Genomic DNA, 14770 nt, shown 5'->3' with positions numbered 1-14770 from the left:
CCCCCAGTTGTTTTAATTAGGGTTTATGGAACAATGACTTGACTTAAATCAGCCTGTAACTTTTGAAGCCTTGAACTCTTTCCATGGTTTGAGGGTCACATAACAAACCCCAAGGCCTTCCTAACCACTCCTTAGATGTTTACTCTTGCCATACAGTGTTGCTGGTGCAGAGATCTCAGCAAGGGGGAGAAGACAACTGATTTCTCCAGCTTGACTTGGCCATCCTGTTTCCCAGGGCTTTCTAAAGCACTTGTGACTGGCTGTGGCTTGTCCCATTAGCTGTGGCAGGGAGGGCTGGAGCAGGAGTTTGGACCAGGTGGCCTTCAGAGACCTTGTTCCAGCTCAGACTTCTCTCCACAATTCTAGGACTGATGGGAGGCTTTGAGCTGGAGTTAGCTTTGATGCCAGGAACCCCCACTTTGCACGCCAGCGATGGGGTTTGAAGGGAACTATGCAGTGTGAAGAGCTTCAGTGCTCTTGAGTTCACATCAAGGTTCAGTTTCCTGAGTGCTGGCCACCTGCAGCAGAGGATGGTGCCACCTCTGCAGCTCCTGTGTGCAGAAGGCATGTCTTGCCGTTCGTCTGACCCAGAGCCGTGCGGGTTAGCGAGTCTCCTGTGAAATGAAGGAAGTTGGAGCCATTCATCTTTCAGCCTAATGGACCACAGAAATTACAAGCTGTAGCATGCAGCTTAATCTTGCCACGAGGCAGAGTGCTACATGCTTTGCCTTCAATTTATGCATGCCGTGCCTTTTTATTAAAGGTAAAAGAGCAGTTGACAGGGTTTCTGCAGGGGACTGGCTTTGCCTGTACCCAGTAGATAGCCAGCACGTTTCAATATATAGTAAAATGAATGATGGTGGTTTCTTTACCATCTATAACAACTGCCTTTGAAATCTGAGGACAGAGTTAAAGGCTGTCCTCCCCGTGTGGAGCATCAGCAGAGAGAGAGGTGCCTGCTTTCATTTTAACCCTGCAGGTGACCCACTTCTTGAAGTGTTTCCGTGGCCGTTAGGATAAGCAGCGAGGGCCAGGGCAGCCGTTGTGCATCTGTGCTTGGTCAGGCCTTCACCCAGGGACGGCTCTTTGCCTCTTTCTTTTCTCTGTTCCTCCTTGTATTATAACTTTGAATTGTCTCTCTGTTGTTGCAGTGTGCAGAGGAGTGAATGGCCCATGTTGTGTTAGTGCCTGTCTGCCATGCTGGCCTGTCTGCCAGGACCAGGTGACCTCTCCTTTCAGCTTCTTTCTTACACGCAGATGAACACTGGACTTCAGAAATGTGAGTGACGTTTTGTCTGCAGGATGTGGTTAACTGTTAAATCTGGCTCTGGTACAGCTGTGACATAAACATTTAGGATACAGTGGAAAAACTGTTTAATGTTGGAGTCTTTCTTTTGTTGTGCCTTCAAGGCATCCATCAATAACGCCTCTGAAAGATGACTGTGGAGGTTCACGTGTGTGCAGCAAGCTCTCCCCCCTTCCTGGCTTTGTAAAGGTTAATTTTAACCACAGCAAGACAAAATACGAGTGAGGTTTCTGTCAGATTCATGCCTCTCTGCTGAAACTGTTTTGTGCCAAAGGTGTGCCAGCTGACTCGCTTCCTTACGCAACTCCTTCCTGACTCTCTTTCACTTCCATTCATTTAATTACTCACAGACACCAATAAAAGTTGGATGAGGCTCATGCAAACCTTTTGAGGTCAGCAGCTCTGTTGTTCTACATACCTAAGGCATAGACTGCAAATATTAGCCATCCAGCCCAGATTGCTAAAGTTCAAAGTCTCCATCTTCTTTCTGATGTCTCTTTGGTGCCTCTGAAAGTGTCTGCAGAGTACTCTGATAATTCTGTTTTGATAATGTCAAGTCTCTTTTGTGATAGTTGCACTGAGCATTTTTAAGAGCACCTTGTGCTCGGGGATGTAACTTTACTGGCTAGAGAGAGGGTTTTTTAATCTTGCTGTCTCTCCTCTTTCTCATTGAAGCTGCACATTGATTGTTCAGCTGAAATTTCAGAAACACCAAGGTTTCTACCCAGGATCTGTGTACTTGGTTCTCAGGGCTGTGACCTGTCTCTTGTATCTGAGTGTCTCTTGTATCAGGAGGTCTCCCTACTCTCCATTTGACGATGGACTTGTTCTCTTCAAAACCAAGTTGTTCACAGTCCAGTCGTAGCTGAATTGTCAGTGTGTTAAGGCCTGTGGTGCTACTGAAAAGAGATGATTTGGCAGTGAGGGGTGACATGCTGAAGTCCTGGTCCTGCCAGAAGCAAATGATGCTGCTCAGGTACACACCTGTGCTCCCTCAGCACTTGCATCTTGTTTATGCCGACTCCAGGGCCTTCCTAATGGCAATGACACTTTTGGCAGTAGTAAAAATCTTTACTGACAAAAGGACTTCCTTAGATGGCATGAAACTTGGCATTCCACTCAGTTCTCTTTCCCATTCCCAGTTCCAGCTTTGCTGAGCAACATGTATTAATTCAAAAGGGACTGTTGTGGTGAGAACGTGCCCCGGTCCTTGAATCAGCTGAAGTTTCTTTGGTGGAAAGCTTAGTTCTGAGAGCACATTGTTGAGGTTCATGTGAGGGTAACTGTGCATAAATCAGGTCTTTGCTACCTACACATTGTTGAGGCAACACGCCTCTGTGTGTGGGCACTTCCTTAACCTGACAGCACCTGATGCATTTCAGAGAGCAGCTTATCCCCACGCCACAAGCGTTGCTGCATCCTGCTGAGCAAAGAGCTTCAGGTACGGCCTTGAGAAGAATTTAGGCCATCAAGCAGCTGGCAGGCACTGGCTGGCAGTGGTAATGCTCAGATGCTCCAGTTTGTCCTGGTTTAGATGGAAAAGGAAACTGCTCATACAGACCTGGCTCACCCCTGCTGCAGATGTGCGTGAGATTAATTGGTGTGGCTCTGCCCATACTGGATGTGCACAAGTGCTCCAGCCCCTGGCCAGAGGAAAGCTGAGTTAATGAGCATTTTTAATGAACAGTGACTTGTGATAGGGGGTTGGAAGCAGATTTTAATAATAGTGCTCTTGCTTTTATCAAAAGGCACAGAACTCCACATGGTAGCCTTTATTAGCCTTGCAGTGTTTGTATTAATAATTTCTAAGTGTGTTTCTCTGAATCAGACTTTTTATTAATGCTTAGAAATCCACATTAGCCTAATTATCTCCTTTCCCCCCCACACTTTCAAATAAGGGGCTTTTTTTCCTAAAGGTGGTCTGTGCAGTTGGAGTTTTGCAGATTCATAATGCACATACTGTTTTTTCCTCTAGAAACTGATCCCTGCAGGGTTTTCAATTCCAGTGTTTTCCTTTGGATTCCAGCCTGCATCACAGCAAAGGCAAACCCTCAAATTCACCCTTAGCCACGCAGGGGATTTCTCACTGACTCAGTACTGACATTCTCTCTTTCCTCCCAGTCACTCCAGTATAAACCCAACCAGTCAGTCGGGATACTCGAGGCAAGACTGGGCAGTGTCTGCAGGCAGGGAGGAAAAAGGATGATGATTTTTGGTGACAGTGGTGCAAAGTCAAGGTGAAAGGTTGCCACTAGAGATGATCAGGGGACTGAAGCATCTTCTTTATGAGGAGAGGCTGTGGAACCTGGGCCTGTTTAGTCTGGAGGAGACTGTGGGGGGATCTTACGTACAAATATCTAAATGGTGGGTGTCAGGAGGTTGGGGCACCACTTCTTTCTCTTGTGTCCAGTGGCAGGACAAGGGGTGATGGGATGAAGCTGGAACACAAAAAGTTCCATTGAAACATAAGGAAAAACTGTTTCACTGGTGAGGTGAGGCATTCACAGGCTGCCCAGGGAGGGTGTGGAGGCTCCTTCTCAGGAGGTCTTCTGGACACGTTCCTGTGTGACCTTATGTAGATGACCTGCTTCTGCAGGGGGGTTGGACTGGATCATCTCTAAAGGTCCCTTCCAACCCTACCATTCCATGATTCTGTGATTCTTGGAGAGCTTTTGTTGTGCAAAAGAGAGAAGAGCAAGGTGGGACTGCAGATGGGGTCATCAGCTAAATCAACTCTTTTCTGGAGGTGAAGGCTCTTTCTGTAAAAAGCCTGTAGAAGAAACTGATGCAGTTGAGACTTTTATGCCAAAGATGGGCACAGCTGCTTTTCACTTGTCCCAGCACAGATGCTCTCATTAGGGCAGGACTCCTGAAAGCCTCTTTGGTTTAATGTTACTGAAAATATTAACTGTTGGGCACTTTTCAAAGCTACAGGTTTTAATGTGGAAGGCTCTTAAAAGATGTTGAATGCTGAGGTGAGGCAGAGAAATACATCTCATTTCCTGGTAAAAATAGCTCTAGTGGTGCCATGAATCAGTTGCCACAGGATTAGGCAGAGTGTGAACTTGCAGCTCACCAGTTTATTGGGGTAATTGCTCATATGCACAGCTTTATCTTATAGTAAACATGAAAAAAAAGCTTCTCAGCAACAGTATTCTGCCTTGCACTTATCGTTAGGGAGCTTGGTGGAGCTCATCCCACTGTTTTCTTGACATAGTTTGTTTATCTGCCACCCACCTCATCGTTTTATGGCCTGATCCAGAATCCTTGCACAGAAATATCAGTGTCTTCTAGCACAAGCACTTTCATCTGGTCTCTTCTAGCTGGTTTTCCATTCACTTAATTACCAGGCTGAATTGTTTTTTCACTGCTCTGTGGGGTGTTTGGATGGGATAGTCACACCTGTAATGCCTTTCCCCTAATTTTTTGCTGCCTTAATCATGGAATTACCACTGGAACTGCTTAGCCAAGCACATTTTAGGCAGCACATCAGGGCACTCAGAAGTGCATCACCTTCAGGCCTCAGTAGAAGGGCTGAGTTAGTCTGTAGGAACAGGAGGATAATCCCAGCAGTACGCTGAAAGGGTGATTGGTCTCGGAACATCCCGTCCAAGGGATTTAAAAGGTGCTTTGTCATTTGGTAGGAGGCCAGGCTTGATGTTGGTGCATCATGTAAGTGAGGAGTTCTTCCAGACTGGGGATTACAGATGGGTTGTAACTGATAGCTGCAGCCTGTGCAAACACTGAGGGTTTAGTTACTTTTCTAAAAGCTTCCATCACGGTTCCTGTTAACAGAAAAATAAGTGCTTGGGTAAAGGATGTTTGGTGTACCTGTTCAGTGCTTATATTTACCACCTAATTTGTTGACATGCCTACAGAAATGTTTACCAGGCTGGGAAATTTTGATGGTAAAGATGTCTTAAAGTATCTACTTAATTTTTCACCTGGAAAGAAAAGCTTGATGTGACGATGGCCATGAGCATAATATAAACCATGTCACAGAGAGGTGTGGGTTCCTTTGTTGGCTGCAGACGGTTCTCTGATTCCTGGTGAGTTGCCAGAGTTCCCCAGAGTCCTGGGGAAGAAACAGAACTTGATCAACATGGGCACTGTTAAAAGGAAAGATTGGGAGTACGTGAAGGCCTAGGCCATTGAGGCAAGGTACTGGCAAACACCTTTGGGAGGCTTTTCTCTCCATTAGGAGCATGGCAGCCGGCTCAAAAGCTACCATGAGCAGGTTTATACCTGCAGGTGCAGGGATACAGAGAGAGGATGCTCAGGTTAATACCAAATGAGCATCTCCTTTGGTTGAGACACAAGGTGGTATGTGCCAGTGTTCGGGCAGCGCAGGGAGTGAGCGTGTAACCGGTGCCGTGGTATGTGCTGTGCTAGAGATGCCAGACAACCTGCTTGCAAAGCTGCTGATTGCACCACAGATATTTTTATATTCCTATAATTGTCCTTTCTCTTGCTATGCCATCCTATTTTCCATTGTCTGACCCTTACTTTCTGGAGGTCAATGCTCTTAGAGCAAGTGCTGCTCTCCCTCACCTCTGAGGACTGGAAGCAGCAGGATGCAAAGAGGAAGAGGTGGCTGGTACTCATGTATTTTCAAGCCTTTGAGACCATTTGCTTAAAAGAATCAGAGATGAATTCTTAGGAGGAAGGGCTGTTTGCCTGGGAGCATCAAGCTCTTGGCTGGAGCATTAGATTCCCTTGGGTCAGAGGGATAGATGCAGGGCTGGAGTGCTCTTGGACTGGCTGCCACATTTCCTGTTCTTTCAGCACCAGTGGCAAGAGGATGCTGACAGTTTTAGCAAAAAGGATGGATGTTTTTGTCCAGTAAACCATTTGCAAGGTTGGGGATGGGGGTGGGATCAAGTCAGAGCAAACTGGGATTGTCAAAGCTGCAGGCCATTATTTGAGGATTATAAAATCTAAAGCAGCAGTCCCATAGGAGTGAAGCAGCAGAGCTGTGGCAGGAGAACAGCCCAGCTCTCTGCTTGGAATACAATTACAGCAAGAGTGGCACAAACATTTCCCTAGATTTCTGAAGCTCTTCTCAGAGGTAGTTGGAGTTTGTGGACAACGTAGGGATCTGGTAAAGTGGAGTGAGTGAAATCACACTTCTGTCTCCAGAAGGCTTTAGCCTGTGTGTGGGGAGTAGCACGATTTTCATGCTGTGAGGATGATACTGTCCTTAGCAAGGTGCCACACTGAAATCTCAGCAGAAGGAATAATTGCAAGCCAGAAAATAATACACATACAGCCTCTTCTTGGACTGGTGAGGGCTTCCTAATGGACAAAAAGACACTGAAAAGTGCTTTCAGATGTCAGCATCTGGAAGAGAGCTTGGATGTACATGGAGGTTTGAGCTGAAGTGCTTCATATGTATGTTGGGGTTTTGGGGTGGAGATTCTGTGAGGAGCTGCCAGAAGCTTCCCCCATGCCTGCTGGAGCCAATGCCAGACAGCTCCAAGACAGACCTGCTGCTGGTCAGGGCTGAGCCCAGCTGTGGTGATGGCAATTCCTCTAGGAGAACATATTAAGGACATATGCTGAACATGTTCAGCAACTGCAGCCAAAGAAGGGAGTGAAAATACATGAAACAATTCTGCAGACACCAAGGTCAATGAAGAGTGGAGGAGGTGCTCCAGGTGCTGGATCAGAGGTTCCCCTGTAGCCCATGGAGGCCAGGGGGGAGCAGAGACCCACCTGCAGCCCAGGGAAGATCCCATGCCAGAGCAGGTGGATACCTGAAGGAGGCTGTGACCCCATGGGAAGCCCATGCTGAAGCAGGTTTGCTAGCGGGACCTGTGGGCCCATGGGGCACCCGGGCTGGAGCAATCTGTTTCTGAAGGACTGCAGCCTGTGAAAGGGACCTGTGCTGGAGCAGTTCACGAAGAGCTGCAGCCCATGGGAAGTTTGTGGTGGACTGTCTGCTCTGAGAGGGACCCCATGCTGGAGCAGGGGAAGGGTGAGGAGTCCTCCCCTGGAGGAGGAAGGAGCAGCAGAGACAATGTGTGATGAACTGACTGCAACCCCCATTCCCCTGTGCTGCAGGTGGGGAGGAGGTAGAGAAGCTGAGAGTAAAGTTAAGTCCAGGAGGAAGGGAGGGGTGGGGTGAAGGTTGTTGTAAGATTTGGGTTTATTTCTCATTATTCTTTTCTGATTTGATTGGTAATAAGCTAATTACCCCAAGTCAAGTCTGTTTGGCCCATAATTGCTGAGTGATTTCCCTGTCCATACCTCGACCCACGAGCCTTTCATCATACCCTCTGTCCAACTGAGGAGAGGAGCGACCGAGTGGCTTTGGTGGGCACCTGCACCCAGACAGAGCCCACCCACTGCAGTGTGGCTCCCACCTCAGTGTTCCACAGGTTTTATACTCTGATAAAAAACAAAGCCCAGAATGGTGGGGGGACCTGCAGAGCTCACCCTGCTACAGCAGGTTCCCCTCACTCAGGGGGCACAGGAAGGTGTCCAGGGTGGTTTGGAAACCTCCTGAGAAGGAGCCTCCACACCCTCCCTGGGCAGCCTGGGCCAGGGCTCCCTCACCTCAGCACCAAAGGAGCTTCTCCTTGTGTTTAAGGGGAACTGTTTGTGTTCCAGCTTCTGTCCATCACCCCTGGTCCTGTCACTGGGCAGTAAATTCTGGTTCTGTTCCGTAAGTCTCTGGTTTCATTTTGCTCCCCCAGGCAGGCCTTGCCTTAAGCTGAGCTGGGGGTAGTATTGGTCACCAGCTAATAACAGGAATGAGTTACTGGTGCACAATCCACTGATGTGGGAAGATGAAGTTCCTGCCTCTTGCTTCCTCAGAGGCTTTTCTACCCTTGTCGTGCCACTGTCTTACCCTGAGGCTGATCCCTTGCTTACCACAACCACCAGTAACAAATTATCCTCTCTCCACAGGGGACACTACACAGAAAATGAGATCTGCACAGTATCCTACCCCAGCAGAATTGGATGCTTATGCTAAGAAGGTCGCCAACAATCCGCTGACTATCAAAATCTTCCCCAACAGCGTCAAAGTTCCCCAGAGGAAACACATCCGCCGTACTGTCAACGGCCTCGACACCTCGGGCCAGAGGTACAGCCCCTACCCGTCTCAGGCCACCACAAAAACAGGCCTCCTGGCCATAGTCAAATCCCCAGCCAAGGGAATCATCAAAGACTTTGAGGGGACGCGCGCGCGCCTGCTGCCGGAAGCGATGATGAACCCCCCTTCCGCCCCCTACGTTGCACCGAGCACTTTAACCCACGGCCAGGCGCTCGCCCGCCAGCAGCCCCTGCAGCACGCACAGACTCTGCACCCCCAGAGCCTCCCGCAGCAGCACCCTCAGGGTCTCCCCCAGCCGCCCAGCTTACCGCACCCTCAGGGGATCCCGCACCCCGCCAACATGCAGCAGCAGCCGCAGGGCTTGCAGCACCCTCAGCCCATGGCACACCAGAGCCTGCAGCACCCCCCCAACCCTTTGCTGCAGCCGGGTTTACATGGAAGCAGAAAGATGCCGGATGCGGACGCGCCGCCGAATGTGACCGTGTCTACCTCAACCATTCCCCTCTCGATGGCTGCCACCCTGCAGCAGAACCAGGCGCCGGACCTGAGCAGCATCGTGCACCAGATTAACCAGTTCTGCCAGGCCAGAGCTGGCATTAGCACTACCTCAGTGTGCGAGGGACAGATTGCAAACCCCAGCCCCATAAGTCGCAACCTGCTTATCAATGCAAGTACCAGGGTATCTACTCACAATGTCCCTACACCCATGCCTTCCTGTGTAGTGAACCCTGTCGACCATGCTGCTGCTGCTATTCCTCCCGCCTCTGTTAATGTGCCCATGGTGAATATTAACAGGGTGCCTCCCGCCTACCAGAACGAGATGAAGTCGGCGGCGTGGAACCAGCACCAGCTGGCTCATCTGCAGCAGATGTGTGGGGATGCTGCCGGGCCGGCTGGGCTGGCGGGGAAACACCCTCAGAGAGAGATGGCGGGGCAGAGCTTCCCTGGCAAAACATCCACCTACCCTCAAGAACTGTGCATGGGCCAGTCCTTCAGCTTGAAGCCTCCCATCGAGAAGCCGACGCCTTCTCCACCCGTCAACGGCCTGCAGGGACCTTTGCCGTACACCAACGGGCACTATTTCCAACCCCTCTGGAATAACATTCTGCCCACCCCTAACAGTGACAGCTCTGGGTCCCAGGACCTCGCCATGCCTTTCCACGGAGGCCAGCCTGCGGGGCCGCCGCTCGATTGCGCGGGAGGGACTCATTACAGAGCTGGAGCTGCTCCAGCCAGCCAGAATAACGTGATGCAGACCATGGATTACCTAAGTGGGGACTTCCAGCAGTCCTGCTTCAGGGAGCAGAGCATGGCCGTGCTGGGGAAAGTCCATCGGCCTCCCATGAACCGAGCACCCGAACCGACCGATAGTCGAAATCTTCATATTCAGCACCCAGGGTATAGATAGGCTGCAGTCACTTTCACAGACAACAACACAAAAACAAACAAATTAGAGGTTTAGTCTTAATTTTAATTAATAAGCAAGGCATTTTTTAACTTGCAAACTTGTGTGATCGTTATAAGTAACCAGTGGAAGAAGACGTGCTGGCTGGTTAAAAGCTTTGCATCTCTCTCTCTCCTTCACTCATTTAACATGCCTTTTGTGGCAAAGGATTTCGTTACACTACTGCACCCCACAGCTCTTTCCTCCCCACACAACCTCCTCTGTGAAGCTTTTGCCTCCTGTGGGGCTGAGGGTGAGAGGCCCCAGGGGTTTGGGCCAGTGAGGGAGCAGAGCTGCTTCACTCTCCACCTCTGTTTCCTCTGAAGGTTCGAGAGCGACAGAGTTTTCAGGAAGCAGAGCTTATTTTCAGCTCCAAAGCCCATTTCATTGCTGTGTTTCATTGACCATTTGCACTGTCCAGAGGCCTGTTTAATAGAGAAAGAAGCTTACCTGTGGGGAGAGCCAGCTGAGGAAGGGACTTAGGCGTTAGTAGAGGAGGAAGCTTTTCAGCTGCTTCTTGCTGAGACGCCCACGTTTACTGTTTAGACTGTGTCCAAAGTCTCTGGCAGACTTTTCTGACACTTTTTTGGTTTTGCAGACAGGGTATGGAGGAGGTGGGAAGGGTGGTTTTAGGATGTAGGCAGCATTATCTGCTGGGGTAGCTTCCTTTTCCTGCAGAGTATGTGACTTCCCCACTCCCCTCTCAGAGCCAACTTTGGCTGAACCCCTTGCTGCTAGGAGTCTGTCCTGATGTGAAGGGAATCCAGATCCACTGACAGCTCCAAAAAAGGTTCAGCTGCTTACCCCAGTACTTGGCATAGAATCATTTTGGTTGGAAAAGCCCTTTCAGCCCCTGGAGTCCCAGCCCTCCCCTCACCCTGCCAAGCCCACCACTAACCCATGGACCTCAGCACCACGGCTTTGGGATCCCTCCAGGGCTGGGCACTCCCCCACCTCCCTGGGCAGCCTGGCACAGGGGCTGAACAACCCTCTCAGGGAAACAGTTCTGCCTCAGCTCCAATCTCAGCCTCCCCTGGGGCAACTTGAGGCCATTTCCTCTTGTCCTGTCACTCATTACTGGAGAGAAGAGACTGACCCCCATCTCACTACAACCTCCTGTCAGGGAGTTGTAGAGGGTGATCATGTCTCCTCTCAGCGTCCTCTGTAGACCAAACATCCCCAGCTCCCTGAGCCACTCCTCATAAGACTTGTTCTCCAGACCCTTCCCCAGCTCTAGTGTCCTTCTCCAGAACCTCAATGTCTGTCTTGTAGTGAGTGGCCCAAAACTGAACATGGTACTGGAGGTGCAGCCTCATCAGCCCCAGGTGCAGGGGGACAATCTCTGCCCTGGTCAAATTAATTAGTTAGAATTAATTTGAGGTGAAGAGAGGTACCTCAGGCTCATCTCTGGTGTAGTGGGGAGATGTGACACAGTCTCCTTGTGGCAGCTGCACTGGGAGATGGTTGAGCCAAAGCCAAACTCCACTCACCAGCCATTGTGGAATCATCAACACATCACAGTGGGTTTAAAGCAACAATTCTCTCTGGGAATTACCTGTTTCCAAGATCCCTTTTTCCCAGGGTCTCTGTGCCTAACTCCTCCTGCCCCTTTCCCACATCCAGCAGCTGAGTCTGTCTGCAGGACACTACTGGGAAGCCTCTGCAACCTCTTCTCCGTGTACCCAAACACACCTCTAACGTTTACTCCACATCCCCACCCACATCTCTCCAGCAACCGAACTTCTTGGGAGTAGATTCCTCATCTCTGTTAAAGAGAGACTAATACTTGAACATAATGATCACACTCAAGTTTGGAAATTAAAAACTAATAATAATGGAAAGGAACCCAACCCTAAATGCATTTGGTTCTTTATATGTACACTGGCTAAAACTATTGCTCTACACTGTAACTTTTAAGTGTAATATTTTCTGTATGAATGTCGCCTGGTAGTGTGGGTTTGAGTAGCAATTGTGTATGGGTGAACCCACTGGCCTCTGCCATCCACTGGCCTCCCTCACAGCCCTTGGAAAAAGAAACAAAACAACAAAGCCTTAAGCATTTTGCTCCTTGAACTTTCCTTAACGAGCACGGTTGGAAAAAAAAGAAAGAAAATGGATCATGGAAGAGAGAATTGAAAACACACAAAAAAAAGGAACAGGATTAAAAAAAAGGATAAAAAAAAAAGCCCCAAGTTTGATGTCATAGAAAAGCAATTAGGACACATTTCTTTGTATTTCTTTTGTCCAATTTAGACGTGTAGTCCTGGGCTGTAACAAACCTTTAGGTTGCCAAGCTTAGCAGAGTACGTCTCCTCTGACTCCTGGTAAGTTAGTCACTGATCCCATGGCATTATTTCAGTCCTTTTTCTTTCTGAGGTGTACTCTGACCCGCTCTTTAGTGGTAACTCTTTTTAGCAAAGTTAAGCAATTGGACTAAAGATGGATTAAATTATGTGTTGGCTTGTGTTGCCTTATATTTAAACAACAAAACAAACAAAAGGAAGAATTGCCTGATTGTGTTATGCCAAATGATAGCAACATGAAGTCCTAATTTATTGTTTATTAATCGTATTCCTGCAGTCTTTGTGAAAAAAAAACAACCCCACACCTGGTAAATATACATCTATGAAAGAACTAAACCCCTGAGGCTCTTCATGCAATATTGTTCTGAACACACCATGGGAAGCTGAGGTTTGAGGCCGAAGCTGTTTCCCTCAAGGTCTCCCCCCATCCTCCCTCTCACCCCACGTCAGTCTCTTTCCCCTTTCCTGCCGAGTTACTGTAAGGTTTTCTGCTACCTGAACACCTGCCTTTATACTGAATAAACTCTTGGCATCTCTGGTCAGTAGCCTGATAAAAATCTCAACCCAGACTGTTATTAAAAGCTGGTTTGGGGGGTTTTTTTCTTCCCTTCCTGCTCTTGTGAGAGAGAGCCCAAGGGCAGTCCCATGCTGTGGTGCTCGTGGAGGTGGTTTGGAGGCCGGGGAGACACTGGGGATGGTTCTGCACAGCTTTGCCCTGGCACAGCAGGACTGGGAAGCAAAGAAAGCCTCCTGAGACTCATCCAGGTGGAACATTGCTTGAAAAATAGTAATTGTTTTACTATTAAAATACACTGAAATATTTCCTTTCGCTTTAGCAGTGAGATTGTTCTTTAAGCCACCCCCTTTGCCCTTCTGCATCAGCCCCTTGCTCGTGGGCTCTCCTGCCTCACTCCATCTCCTGGAAAGAGAAACCTAAACACTCACCTCCCTCCTTCCCAGGGACAACTTTGTGAGAGCAAACAGGTGCCTGACGAGGGAGGATCCACCCATGGCCCTGGCACTTGCCAAGGTGGCCAAAGGAAGGGCAGATGGGGCACGAGCCATCGGTCAGAGGCATCCAGGAATCAACAGTAAGCTAAAGCTGGGGATGCCCCTTCTCCCTGGGAGATCCTGGGAGGGATGAACACAAACCCTTCTGTGAGGACGTGTCTTTGGAGCAGAAGCTTTGAAGCTGGTAAAGCCCAGGCCCAGTTTGTTACAGCCCAAAGTTCACATCTTAAAAACACTTGTGATTTTTTTGTTCTTCCTTTAAACCTGTGATGGGAAAAATGTCTCATGTGGGACTGGGGCCACTCCCAGAGAAACCAGATAGAAATGGTTGCTGGGGCTCAGCAGGGAGAGAGAGAGTGGGGAATTGCTGCTGTATGTCATTAAACCACTGGCTCAGTTCTGGGGGTTTTTGATCTCCAGGAAAAACAAAAGGAGGGAGAAAGATGGAGGTGGAGCTGGTCCCTCTGCCCCTTGTGCTGGGTGTGAGCCTGGCTGTGGTCATGGGGTACATGGGAGGAGAGGAGGGGCTTGAACCAAGGAGAGCTTGGGGAAGGGTCCCCCTGGGTTTCTGAGGTGCAAATAGCTCAGGCACAGCCTGGCTGCCCTTCTGGGAAGATCAAGGAGAACAGAAGAGAAGCAAGATCTCAGAAAGGTGCTGAAATAATTACTTAATAAGAGGAGGAAGAGGTTTAAGACCTGTCAGGGTGAATTTGGGGGAGGGTTTGGTGTCACCTATGAGGGTTAGAGCTGTCCCTTGCCCTGAAAGGCCACGTTCCCTGGCCAGGAGGGAATCATCTTGGGGAGATGGGCTACTCTGCCAGCTGACCCCAAGCACTGCTGCTCTGCAAAGTGCTGACCTACGTGTGTGTGAAACTCTGAGCTTGTTCATACACATAATACCAAAAGCAGCATTTTAAGGGGGATTTGTGAGGTGTGCAGAGCCCTTGGGAAGGGGGGGCTGGGAGGGTGTGCTCCCCTCTCAGCACATCCAATAACCTGTGTGCTTTTGTCTCTGAGAACACCACAGAGCTCCAACCATCCCTGCAAATGCCCTCTGATGGCAAATAAACCTTTTGTACCTTTAAAATCTTGGGCTCCCTGTAGCTTTTCCAGGAATTTGGGCTAAACTGGGCAGCTTAGTCCAGCAAAGCTTAACTGGGACAAGCTCTTTTTACTCACAGGCACCGAGTCCTGCCAGCACCAGCAACGCTGCAGCTTCAAGATCCTCCTGTCCATGGCATCACTGGAGCTCCTTTGGTCTCTGGCTTCTTCATCTGTTCCCTCCAAGAAGAGAAATCCCTTCTACAAAGCTTCTCCAGGAGACCTTTTTATATCATCTTTGCAGCTAATTAGACCAGGAGCAAAGAGCTTGGTGTGATAATGAGCCAGCAGGGACCTGGGCATGAGCAGCTGCTGCCCCCACTAAGGAGTTCCCTGCAACCACAGCTGACTAAGCTGAAGACTTGTGGCAGATGGCAGAGCAAGATCCAACCTTTTAAAACTTCTCCTTTAGGGCCAAATAGGGTTTTCTTCCAAAGGTTTAGTTGCTGCGTTTGGTCTTTGCCCCCACCCCACGCTGAGCTCACTGTGTCCTGGTAGATGGAGGGAGGGTGTGAAGCTGAGTTTGACCCAGTGTAGATGTTCTC

At 49.3% G+C, this 14770-nt stretch overlaps 1 protein-coding gene across 3 annotated transcripts in view; it reads left to right on the top strand.

Moving 5' to 3' along the window:
• FAM222B (family with sequence similarity 222 member B) overlaps positions 1–12935 on the top strand; it is a 38359-nt gene extending 25424 nt beyond the window's left edge. For 2 of the 3 annotated variants that reach the window (XM_062012360.1, XM_062012359.1), the window contains exons 2-3: positions 1152–1279; positions 8219–12935. In XM_062012360.1, the coding sequence (XP_061868344.1) occupies positions 1198–1279; positions 8219–9774 (1638 nt within the window). In that variant the 5' untranslated portion in view covers positions 1152–1197 and the 3' untranslated portion in view covers positions 9775–12935. The remainder of the gene's footprint in view (positions 1–1151; positions 1280–8218) is intronic. The other variant, XM_062012361.1, reaches the window with a different exon arrangement.
• Positions 12936–14770: the final 1835 nt, after the last annotated feature.

The sequence above is a fragment of the Colius striatus genome, chromosome 20 (genome assembly GCF_028858725.1).
Source record: "Colius striatus isolate bColStr4 chromosome 20, bColStr4.1.hap1, whole genome shotgun sequence".
NCBI lineage: Eukaryota > Metazoa > Chordata > Aves > Coliiformes > Coliidae > Colius > Colius striatus.
Note: the sequence above shows the minus strand (reverse complement) of the source record. Positions and strands in the feature narration are given on the sequence as shown.